The sequence below is a fragment of the Vespula pensylvanica genome, chromosome 5 (assembly GCF_014466175.1).
Source record: "Vespula pensylvanica isolate Volc-1 chromosome 5, ASM1446617v1, whole genome shotgun sequence".
NCBI lineage: Eukaryota > Metazoa > Arthropoda > Insecta > Hymenoptera > Vespidae > Vespula > Vespula pensylvanica.
This window is the reverse complement of record NC_057689.1, coordinates 5,516,331-5,528,934: the sequence shown is the minus strand read 5'-3', so window position 1 is coordinate 5,528,934 and position 12,604 is coordinate 5,516,331. Positions and strand designations below refer to the sequence as shown.

The following is a 12,604-nucleotide window of genomic DNA, read 5'->3' as shown; positions in this document are numbered from 1 at the left end:
CGGAATTTGAATTATTATTCCAATATTCCTTGTCATTGTCCATAATCAAAATGCCTATGTCACGAATAATGCTAGCTTGAAGATATACTAGAATCGTTCTTGCAGCGGTTACAGTTAATCCATTATTCCAAAACTGGCACTTTGTGTTCTAATTACAGTATGTCCTATGCATCGATCAAGTTGTTACAACGAAACAATAGAAAAGGACCTGCGCGGTAGGTAATTTAACTTTTAGTGGTCGAAGTTCAGGATATTCCCGGCAAAGACATATTACCATTATAATCATACATTGGGAAATTCCTGGCATGACCGAACATCTGTTGCTTAAAAAGGAAACTCTATTAAATTATTTTATTGCGTTCATTCTTATACCTTCTGTATGTGAAATATAAACAGACGAGAAATATCCAAAAGAAACAGTTTCTCAGTAATAACTGTTTGAATGTACATCACTCATTGTGTGAGCGAAAATAATTTTGACCAAGAGTTAGAATCTTACAATTAGGACTGAGCTTGGTAAATTTATTAAAAGCAGAGAAGTGGCTGTAAGACATTTAAAATTTGTTATTTTAGGGTTCACAAAAAAAAAGGTAGGCTTTCGGATTTAAATCGGAATTGCTTTTAACCATTAAACTATCCAGACTCTCACACCAACCTTTCCATGAATACCTATTTATATATAGCAGGTACTCGGCTTCACAATGCACACTTTCCTGACTTTCTACGGATTCGTCAATCGAACTGTTAGAAGATAAATTTATGGCTGAGATATCTGGGAAAATAAGAAGGTAATCCATTTAAGACCGTAAAAAGATTTTAATCGTAATGGTCCCTACGAGCTATGTTTTAGACGGATAAATAAAGAGTAGGTCTTAACAAAAGATTAGGTTCTTTTGTATACCGAATACACAAGTACCAAGCAGAATTAGAAAGTGACGGGATATACACTAAAATTATATCCTAAAATATTTTCCTCTTAAGAAAAATAATACTCGAAAGTTGTGTATTATTTTTTCGTTTTTACGATTAGAACTAATATATTTTCTTGAAAGTTATTTTTCTGTTTTTCTGAAGATACGCAACATTTTCTTTGTAACATTTTCATTCCTATGATCATTCACACTACATAACATGGTCTCACGTTTTTTCTACATTTTTTTCTGTGACGTGTTCGAACGATATATCATATTTTTTTCTTTTACAAAAAAGATATCATTAAAAAAAAAACAAATTAAGTATATAAGAAACATTATAAAACAGGACAACGTTTCATTGTGTTTCGAAGTATCGTTTAATCATCGACCGAAATATTTTATACATAATTTTTTCGGGAAAAAATAACGGTGATAAAGGGTTAATCCGGAGGACCAGATAAGGGCAAGGAAGATTAGTAGGACAAAGGATAGAAGGGTAAGTGGACCAGGTGAAAGAGCAGAATGACCGATGGCTCCGATGTAAGAGAAGATGTCCTTGCAGGACACGTCTCCATTCTTCCATTTGCACCGACAGGTCTGTGCGCTTGTGTTCCATGTTAGCGTCATCGTGTTATCTCCACCTACCGGACCCACCACACCACGTGTCACATTGGCCCTTTGGTGAGACACAGACAAGGATACAAGTAAATGTCTATCTCACTCTAGCGCGTGCAAGGACGAGTCTGCACTTCTTTTAAATGCAATGCATCGCAATACGGAAAACTTTTCAAATTAAAATCAATCGATTGAACTTTTTTCTGTGACAAACTTTAATTTCAATTATCTTTAAATCGATGCACAGTTCACTCCTTGCACGTTCTTTAATCCATTCACGGACAGTGTTTATATGTATAATCTCGTTAGAGATACACGTCTACGTGCGTAATAATAATTTTTGTCGAGAATATCTAAATAAATAAGCTTCATGTATATAAAAATATCAAATGATCAATATTGTCCGGAAATGGATGAAAATATATTTACGCGTATACGTGCAACGGCAACAAAATTCACGAAGCGACATTAGGCGGTTTCTTTATTGCACCCTCGCTATTGCTTTCCATTCATCGATTATGATCACCGTCCGAGGTAACATTTGAAACATTTTTCCGATCGTCTTTCACGGCCGAAACATCGTCGACAATAATCACGTCGGAATCGTTAAACGCACAACAATAATTGCACGTTTTATCGCAACCTTTCCCATCGGGTGCGCAACGACATCGTGGTTCATCCTTAAAACCCACCGTGTCGAGAGAACAACAATAATCGCAGAAAAGATCGCATCCGATCTTATCCCGACCGCAACGACATTGTAAACGATCCTGAAAGGATTTCGTGTAAGAAGAATCACACGTACTTTTTGAATCATGATGATAACGGCGATGACAAGATGAATCATCGATCGAAGCTAATTCACGAGAATAATCGCAATCGATATCAAATCTCACTTGATCGGATTTGCCGCGACGTTGATAAGCAGAGCAACTAACCGCATTCAAGCTGGAAGTATGATTGAAAGCACTGTCCGATCGAATTTCGTCAGACCTGTCGATACGTCGACGACAATCAAGCAAATCCACCTGACACGAACACCCCCCACCCTCGCGTTCGTATTCTGTATTGTCGGCTTTCTCACAGTATCCCGACAAGAAAGGATTTCGCGATTCAGCCTCACAATCGTTCGTGCTCGAGCATTCGTCCTTAAATTTCGTTGCGATCATTTCTTCACACGTATCACCGCCTGCCCGTCTACGACGAATCGTCGAAGACTGACCTGTTCCTCCGCAGGTTGCCGACGATCGTCTATCATTCGCATCACGTGGACATACGTTGTAAGTATCATCGCGACAAGAACTCCTTCCGAGACAATATCGTTGCGTTGATTTACGGCAAGGCGATGGCGAGCGGCAAGGTTGAAGATCAGGAGATTTAGGACGGCAAGGGGAACGCGGTGGACACGGTGAACTCGGACAACAGGGATTCGCTCTTGGAATGATATTCCGACAGATGCTGGAAGTGCAGGGATCACAAGGTGGCGGTAAACAGGGTTGACAGCGATCGCAGTGACACTTTGGACCGGGTGGTAATCGCGGCAATGGACAACATAATCTGGCGTTGGGACATTTCACCATTGTTCTAGGAAATCTTCGTTCGCTCGGTGGACATGCACATTCCGGAGAGGAAGAACAGTCGCAAGTGCAATCTCGTTCTGCTCGAGCATCAATTTGGATCGGAGGAGGACAATTACAGTTTCGTGGCATCGGTTGACACATGCAATAACCAGTCGTGCACTGACAACAACTTCGCTTTTTTAAGATGGACTTTGGGGAGGGAGCACAGGGTTGACAAAGAGTCGATGGTCTACATGGAGAAGAAGGACGCGGTACGGACGTAGGACACCAAGAGCACGAGGAGGAACGATCCGTACTTGGTGATCGACAGCGTGCCGTTTGGCAGGATCGACCGCATCCTGGTGGCGGGCAACCACCTCCGACTTCTCTTCGAAGATTACGAGACTCCCTCGAGGACGTTGATTCCACTGGACTTAAATCTCTTTTATCGCTTGCACCACCGGCTAAACGATGATCCTCGCAATAATCCTAACGAGAGTGAGAAAGAGACGTTCGTGATTTCCTACTTATTTAACTCTATCTACATACGATATGCGCGAGCAACTCGCTCGAACTTCGAAGCAACGATGGATAATTCTCCCTAATGAGAATAATCCTGTTTTACCTCATTTCCTGCATTACCACACATTTGGTACTTCTACTTGGTACTTTCGCATTATCTCGTTTCCACCCTATTCTCATCGTTGCTGCGAAGTAAGTTTGCCTTGACTCGCTTTAGTGAAAGGAATCGGTCCGTTCGACGTGCTTCTACCTCGGTATACCTGACAGTCCGATGAAGGTACGACGAAGCCGGAAGTGCAAAGCGTTGTCGGTAAGCATGGTCGACAGGGGGCGGCAATTCTACTGCGAATCGAATCGAACCAAGTATATAATGAAATTACGAATAAAAACCAATGAAGAAAATAACGGACGATCTTTAGTTCGATCCTTACCGTTCGACATCCTTTATCTATATCATTTATCTAATTAACGTGTCGATCGACGAAATTTCTCCATTTGCTTCAAAAGTTAATTGCAAATTGAATTATCTCTTCGTTTTCACACAGTATTACCTACCATGATCGACAGTTGCAACACTTGCAGTTCTGTTGACGAGCATGATTGCTCCACTGCCGTCGGAGCTCGGAGAAGTTGCTTAACCACTCGCAGTTCGGCTTAGGTGGAACATTACTATTCCAAATCTCCTCTTCTAAGCATTGACACGGTCCTGGACATGCGCCGGTAGCTGCAGTACCGCTAGGACGAAATCCACCACAATCATTACGATCCAAACAACCGACGTTATTTTGACATTGGCAAGAACGAATACGAGATTCTGAAGCGAGACATCCACTTGATCCGGCTGTACACTTTGTTCCTAATATTTCATCGATTCATTTCATTTGTATATTTATACAAAATAACGATTACTTCTTCTTTTTTAATTTAATTCATTTAAATATTTACCACAACAACCAGTGCCAGGAGAACGTTCGATACCATCGACTCCCTCGCAACAGGACATAACGTTGAAGATTCAACTTGTGATCAAATATAGATTACGATGTGATGCCATTTAGAGCCAAGTTTTTTCTTTATGATGGTCTATTAGAAATATATCAGATATCTAATATTTGGTTTACATTTTCGAAATACCTATTGTCACTTTGTTTGCTTCGGTTATCCGATGGAAAATGAATGATAATGATAGCAATGAGAATAGAGTGACTCATGCTCTTAACCACATTGTTTTTGATTGACATATAGTTACCGTAGAAACCAACCCTCTTTAGTTACCGTAAACAATATTGAAAAAAATAAAATCCAACAGATATCTACAAATGAGATCATCCAACTAAAATTATCTAAGTAAACAACAAAGCTGTTTTCGAAAGATAAGTCTCCTGAATAAAAGAGAAATTTCGAAAAAATTCCTTAGAATATCCTCGCAATCCATTACTTTCTTCTTTATAAACATTACTTCTGTAAGAATTATTAAAATTTCAATAAAAGTAAGAATTGAATTGACGATTCGAATAATTAACCTTACTATACGCGCGTAAATACAAAGGTTATCGATGTAAGGATAACAATCTACGCGTGTACAACAAAAAGAGAAAATAGAGAGAGAGAGAGAGAGAGAGAGAGAGAATAACAGAAACGTGTTTTCCTAAAAAGTGGAACTTAGAATATATTACCTGTTCGTTCCTTACCTTTTCTTGATAATGAAAAACATAAGGTTTATGACGATTATGTCTGTGATTCGTATCAACATAAACAACGCAATAAAAAATAGAAAATAAATTTGCTAAATAATTCCTACCATCGTTGGAGGCGCGAAGGTAGGTACGCATGCGCAGTAGAAGAACGATACGATGACGCACTCATACAAAGAAACGGAGAAAGAGAGGGAAAGTGTGACCGGAGAAAGGGAAAGAGTGGGAGGAGGGCTGCAGGTCATAACTACGTGCGAGGCGAATAGTAGTTTATTGTATGCGTGCGCGTTGCGCTGAGAGGTTTCTGCGCAAGGCTATAGACTATAAGAGGGGAAAAAGCGGTGCGTCGTGTCGAGAACGTGATTAAACGATCACATGTGACAGTGTACACATAGCGAAAGAGTCGTGCGTTGTGAGGTGTATGTATTTGAGCGTAAGTAATCTCGAAGTGTTTCGACAAAAGTCGCTGTTCGTCGATGCGTCGTGTGTTAAACGGGTCGTTACGTGAACACGTGTTATTTATACCGAGGATTCCAGGCTAAATATGTAGGTGCGCAGCGGGCGGCAGGTCGTGTTGGCAGGCGGCGCTCCTCGTGTTCTCTGGCACATGCCGCATTCGCCGATTTGCGATACCTTTCTATATAATAAATATAACATCTCGTTTCCGAGTATAAGGATCGTCCGCCATTTCTTTCTTCGCAAACAGGATATTCCTTATCTTTGTCTGTCCTTCTTACGTTCAAAAAATACGACGGTCGAGCGGTCACTTCGGCTTCCAACCGTTCAGCTTCGGTTCGTGGAGGCGTGGCGTCTTGCTGATTGTACGCGACACCTTTACTTATAGATGTGTTTGTGTGCGCGTATGTGTATCTTTCTCTCTCTCTCTCTTCGGGTGTATACATGTTTTTGTGAATTTTCTTTTTCCACTGTGTAGCGCAAATACTAACACACATACACATCTAGACGTAAACGCCTCCATGTATTCCCTCTGTTAAGAAAGCGGCGAGAGTGAATTTTCGAGCAAAGCGTCCACTTTCGACTCCCAGATATTTGCTTGCGTATTCGTTGCATCTGTAATTTTACTATAAATGTGCAGAATTCTCTCGTTCGTTTGGTGTTACGTCCTACGTTAACAGTAAGATTCTTTTCCCTCGTTAGTTCCATGTCAATAGCCTCGCGAAACGTGTGCGGAGATGCACGATTACATGCGGATTTTGCCGGAAAGGGTAACGGTACCGCGTGTTTCATCGACGTTCGGCATTTGTCGTGATTCTATCATTTCTAGCGCGAAAATGAACATCAAATCAACGTGTTCCTCGATAAATTCATATACATGACGCTTACTTTTCGTTGAGTACATCTCGAGTGTTTACAGTGATTTTTAAGTGGCCGTGCTCGTATTACTCGTGTGGCGCGTTGCATCGGAATCGTGACATAACCTTAAAGTGAGCGCGTGGTCTGCAATAACAGCGCGTACGGCCTTTTCCAATACTGTGTCAAATGCTCTTGTCAATATTTTGTGTTTGCTCTTTCAGATTGTAATTACGCGGTAGTGATAAAACGAATCCCGGAACGTGTCATGGAAACGGGATTTTTGAATTTCCACGATGAGGAACATTTCTCAGATTTTTCCTTACCTTTGGACGAGGTAATTATTATTGTTTTTTCCGATGTTTTTCCTTTCATTAATAACTTCCATTAATAAAATGTGCCGTTTAAACTTGAAGAAACTGTAAAATGCATTAGTCTGCAAAGAAATGTTTTCCTGAAAAATAAAATGCATGCAGAAACTTTAAACTTTACTCCAATATAACGTTTACATATGTTAATATTTTTCATATGTTCTATTCTTTTATTTATAATGATGGTTCGTACACTTTAGCATAATTATTGTATTGCAGCATAATTTAATGGAAAATCCTCAAGACTTGTTAATGCATATAGTAGAAAATGATTTTGAATATATGGAAACACATCTTGATGCTACCAATTCTGATAGTCTATGGGGAAATGAAGAAGAGTGAGTTATAATGAAATCTATATTAATTATTAACAAGATTATTTAAAAAAGAACCAATTTTTTATATGATATCGTTTTTTATAGGGATGATGCTAATATAGTAGATTTGTCAGTATCAGATGTTAGTTCTGTTGTCAATAAAATGGATATTAAAGAAGATTTTGCAAAAGTTCTCACTGATTGGCAAGAACATATCGGATATTTACAGGCAAGTGTTTCGAACAAATTAACTGATATGCTAATCAATTATATTTTAATCGTATTAACTAAAAGCATTATGCGACTATATATTATTAAATATATTGGATATATTATTGAATTTTTTGTATATAAATTTATTAGAATACGATTATTTTAGGCATCTGATATGGAAGAATACATGGACATTATAGGATTAAGTATGACAGCACCAGACAAAAAGAATTTTTGTCTCGAAAATTCAACTTCATATATCACAGAAAATGAAGTTATACAAGAAAAAAATATTGAAGCTATTGAACATATATCTAATGTTGAAGAGAAAATCAAGCATGAAGGTATGTTTACTCTTAACTTTTTGTTTGTTGACATGATTACATTAAAAATTAATGATCTTTTACTCAAACGTTGTTATATTATATAATTGATACCAACACAGAAGTTGCTAATTGTAATACAAACGATAAGAGTAATAAAAATCCTAAAACGGAATTGAATATAAAAAAGAAAAAATCTCCAAATGGAAATAATACTACTTCAAGTAAAATAACAAAAAAAATACGCAATAATGCTGAAAAAATTTCTATAAAACAAAAGAAAAGAAAAAAAAATACAAAAGAAAAAATTTCAATAAAAGTAAAACAAGAAACAGAAACTGAGGATTGTATTGATATTGAAACAGTGTCTGATGAAATGCCAGGTAATATAATCTATAATTATAATAATTAATAGATATTCAATATAATATTTATGAAAACGTGTATAATCTTTAATTTACAGTTTTAGAAGCTGGAGATGTAAAAAGTTTACTAGAACAATTTGAAGCATCTGAAAATTCTGCTATAAAGACAATGTGCCGTGATAAAGTTTCAACAGAATCAAATCAAAGTGTGTACATACAATCAAGTAATATACACCCGTCCACAAAACAAACTTTATCTGTCCTCCCAGAAAAATCAACCGCACAATCTTCGAATTTACATAAAAATATCCGCGATTCACTGCCTAAAGAAGTGATTGATAGGATAAAGGTAATTACTAAAAACAATCTTTTCATTCTTTCCTGCATAAAGCTGATAATATCTTATTAAGATTATGTTTTATATTAGGCGTCAGGACGAAAGCGAGTAATTTCTGTAATTCCTGCAATACCAAGTACTCAAGGTGGAATTCGTAGTAATGGCACACGAATGCAAGATGCTGCTGCTACACTAACACGAAATAAACTTTTGAAAATAGTAAGTTAAACATGAAAGTACAGTTCTAAAAAAACAAAACAAATTTGGATTATCCTAAAAATGTCACCTTTTAATGTTTTATGTTTCTAATTGAAATTTGTAAATACTTTTAATTGATTATATTTACATATCTGCATTAAGTGTAATCTTTGGAAGCATAGATTATTAATAATAAAAAATTTCTCAATGTAATTACAAACAAATCATGAGCAAATATTTTTATTGTATAATTGCAGATATGTAAATTATTTTAAGATATTAATATTTATTAATTTAGTGCACTTGTATAAATTGTATAATTCTTCTGTTGATAAATGCGAATTTTGAAATACCTAATGAGGATGTTTACTAAGTAAAAACTATTGTATTAGGTAACTAATAATGCTAATACCAGAACAATTGATGGTGGATTAGTCCAGTTGGATCATGACTACTGCAGCAACTCCAACTCCACTATTAATAATTTGAGCAGTAATAGTGAATACGAAAGACAGTCTAGTGATAGTGAAAAAACTGTAAGCAAAGACAATAAATCTCAACAGTTTGATTACCATGCTACAGTTACAAACCGAACAATAGTTACTCAACCTAAAAATTTTGCAAAGAGTGAAGAATGTCGTGTTAATAGGAATTCCAAAAAGGACAGTGGTTTAGAAATCGAAGAAGAAATAAGTGATAATAGTGAAGAACAGTTATCATGCAAGAGTAAACGTACGAATGGAGTTAAAAAACAAACAAGTAAGCAGATAAAAGAGTGTCCCAAAGATACTCAATTACAGGAACAAAATTCAAAACATTCTTCGAGCAACTTATTGTCAGAAAATATACCAAAAGCTCAGAATGCGCCCTTAAATAAGCCAACACCTGTTTATGAAATGAAAATACGCTCGGCTTTAGCTACAAGCATTTTACAGTTAAGAAAAGATGCATTAAATAATATAAGATCAATACAACCTAACAAGCAAATGGTTTCTGTATTAAAAAAGCCACCAAACACAGTACAGCCAATTCTTACTACTAATCCTAATGAGAGTATAGTAACTACCACTAATAGCTCGAATGATGAGGTACAGAATATCATAATTCAGAATACTCAAGAGTCTTCAAAAGAAGAAACGAAAAAGCCTCCTCGTAGAAAATTAAATTTAGCTGAATACAGAAGCAGAAGAGAGCAAAATCGGAGTGATAGTAGCAGAACAAATTCACCCATTCAACCGATGGCATTATTATATGTGCATCATGCGTCCACTACAACCGAACCAATCAAAGATAATTCTGGAAATCTTAGTTGGTGTGAGAGAGAAATTATTTCAGTGTTGAAACCAAAAGCAGATCTGGATGAAGAAAAAGTGAAACAAAAGCCACCAACTAGCGAAATGGGAATTCAAACATACGAAACAGTGTTTGAATTTCCTACGAAATCTTTAGTGGATATTGATGAGAGAAATGAAGAACAGAGGTGAATATTACATATAATATATATTTCAACCAAATAATTGCTTAGATCGTGATGTTTAGTAACTAACATTTAGCAAAGTATAAAGAAAAAGAGATTGCAATTAAGAGATATTCATGTTTATTGTTTAGTTAAGAAGGATTTGATGATTTACAGAAACAAACGCATAAGGGACAACAAGGATCGGCCTTACAGAAAACGCAGACTTACTTCTAGTTCAAGTCGATCGAGATCAAGGAGCAAAAGCAAAAGCAGATCCTACACTAGGAGTAGGAGTAGAAGCAAAAGTAGAAGCAGGAGTACAAATAAAAACAAAAATAGAAGTCGAAGCAGAAGCAGAAATAGAAGCAGAAGCAGATCTTGTAGACGCAGTAATACTCGTCGTCGAAGAATAAGTCACCGTCGAAGTTCAGTCAGTTCAAGCACAAGTTGGACATCTCATTCTCGCTCAGATACGAGATCCACTTCCAGATCTAGATCGCGATACTCGTGCTCGCGTTCTAGATCATCAAGATCAAGGACACGCTCAAGATCCAGATCTTCCTCTCAGTTCTCCAATTGTTCAAGGTATATAAACATTAATGACAAAAAGAAAATTATATGACAAAGAAAGCTCTGCTGTCGAGAATAGTAGATTTTTTTCTAAAACTAAAACAATATGTTAGGAAAATCCAAAAATTTGTTTGTACAATAATAATAAAGATTGGGTTGACTAGATCCGTGTAAAATTCGTTAAAGAATCAAAAATATCGCGTGATTGTAGGTCTTCCACCCGTTCAAATTTCGGAAAGAAGAAATGGTCGAGTCGTCGAAGAAGGGGTAGTCGCGAACGCAAAAGAAGTTATGATAGACACAGACGACGTTCTACAGACAATTACCGCAACTACAGAGACTGGAGGAGGTAAATTTATTTCCAATCAATTTTCATATTGTTGTGGTTTTTAGAACCAATGAAATTGAATTTGTGATGAGTTTATCTGATCCAGTTAGAGAGAAAATTTTTATTCTGAACGCATTAATTAATTTCGTAATAGATTCTCGTATTCTGTCGGAGCAAGTTTCTTTAACCATATATAATTACCCTATAATAAGTCTAATTTATCAACCTATACAAAAATCCTCGTTGAATATGTACGACATTATTATATTTTATTATTACTAGATCACCGCCAAATTCTTATCGAAGACCATACGATAATTGGTATGACAGAGAAAAGCAAAGACAACTTCAAGAAAGAAGAATAGTCTATGTTGGATGTTTAGATGAAGGAATTACCAAAGCCGACCTACGTAGAAGATTTGAAGCCTTTGGCCCGATTGTAGATACAAGTGTTCATTTCCGTGAACATGGGTATAAAACATTTTAATTTTTATAAAATAAAATAAGAAGTAAAATAAAAATAACCAAATTATAACACGATTAAATGATTTGTAGAGACAATTATGGTTTCGTAATATTCGCATATAAAAATGATGCGTACGAAGCCATAGAACATGGAAATGATGATCCAACTTTACCTAGATATGAATTATGCTTTGGAGGTCGCAGAGCATTTTGCAAAGTGAAATATGCAGATCTTGGTATGAAAATACAGAAACATGTAAAAATATTACAATCGACATATGATTGCGTAATTAGTATCACTAACACAAATATTTTCTTGTTTTTACAGATGGCTTAGCCAGTAATTCACTTAACGGCAGTAGCCTATCACAAAATAATGAAGATAACACATTTGATCTTCTTCTGAAAGAAGCGAAAGCTAAATTACGTAAGCGAAAGGTTTGACATATGTACTGCTTATTAGTTATAAATGTAATTTAAAAAAAAAAAAATAGTGCAGATAGCATTATCGACATACAAGACCATAATCGAATAAAGCAGTACGTATCTTTCGCGGGCAAAATGTAGCATGAATTACATAACTGCGATAAAGTATGAAAGCACCATAGTAATTTCTTTCATACAGTACACAAAAAAGGCATGTTTTGCATACCTTCAGAAACCTTTCAGATTGTGGTCAATACTGATGGATGATGAAAGAATTATATAGCTTAAATTCATCCGCGTGTTAGACTCAATATCGGACGCAATTATCCAAATATCCATATAATGAAGGGGGGAGGGAATAGATTTTATATGCATATATTGATTCTTCTAAAAATTCTTTGACGCTATACCATAAGATAATTTATTAATTATGTTACGATAATTTACTTACACAATTTTTATTTTCAAATACGCATGTTTCTTGGAGCATATGTTTTTGGAGCGAGAAATTTACTTTAACTGGCAAACATTGAAGCTTGCACTTGTAGGTTAATATGTTAATAGACGTGTAAAAATAAGCCCGTAACATATGTGCGATAATCTTCTTCTAACATTTG

At 36.2% G+C, this 12,604-nt stretch overlaps 2 protein-coding genes across 8 annotated transcripts; one reads left to right on the top strand and one right to left on the bottom strand.

The window, feature by feature from the left end:
• Positions 1–1,412: 1,412 nt before the first annotated feature.
• Positions 1,413–5,965, bottom strand: LOC122629027 (keratin-associated protein 16-1-like). Of its 3 annotated transcripts, none has more exons than XM_043811975.1 (6): positions 5,830–5,965; positions 4,556–4,693; positions 4,166–4,466; positions 3,871–3,952; positions 2,752–3,577; positions 1,467–1,590 (listed from the first exon to the last, which is right to left on the bottom strand). In XM_043811975.1, exons 2-6 carry the CDS (start codon positions 4,611–4,613, stop codon positions 1,580–1,582), a joined length of 1,278 nt encoding a protein of 425 aa, XP_043667910.1. In that variant the 5' UTR covers positions 4,614–4,693; positions 5,830–5,965; the 3' UTR covers positions 1,467–1,579. The 3 variants fall into 3 exon arrangements, with proteins under 3 accessions (XP_043667912.1, XP_043667910.1, XP_043667911.1); XM_043811976.1 differs by lacking the exon at positions 5,830–5,965 and adding an exon at positions 4,860–5,180; XM_043811977.1 differs by lacking the exon at positions 5,830–5,965 and having other exon boundaries at positions 1,413–1,590; positions 2,807–3,577; positions 4,556–4,836.
• On the top strand, positions 5,598–12,160 carry LOC122629023 (serine/arginine repetitive matrix protein 2-like). Of its 5 annotated transcripts, none has more exons than XM_043811965.1 (14): positions 5,598–5,737; positions 6,840–6,952; positions 7,206–7,324; positions 7,409–7,532; positions 7,683–7,860; positions 7,962–8,222; positions 8,303–8,553; positions 8,632–8,760; positions 9,132–10,219; positions 10,373–10,783; positions 10,980–11,117; positions 11,379–11,567; positions 11,652–11,797; positions 11,890–12,160. In XM_043811965.1, exons 2-14 carry the CDS (start codon positions 6,884–6,886, stop codon positions 12,003–12,005), a joined length of 3,219 nt encoding a protein of 1,072 aa, XP_043667900.1. In that variant the 5' UTR covers positions 5,598–5,737; positions 6,840–6,883; the 3' UTR covers positions 12,006–12,160. The 5 variants fall into 5 exon arrangements, with proteins under 5 accessions (XP_043667900.1, XP_043667897.1, XP_043667898.1 ...); XM_043811962.1 differs by lacking the exon at positions 5,598–5,737 and adding an exon at positions 5,912–6,125; XM_043811966.1 differs by lacking the exon at positions 5,598–5,737 and adding an exon at positions 5,983–6,439.
• The last annotated feature ends 444 nt before the right edge of the window (positions 12,161–12,604 follow it).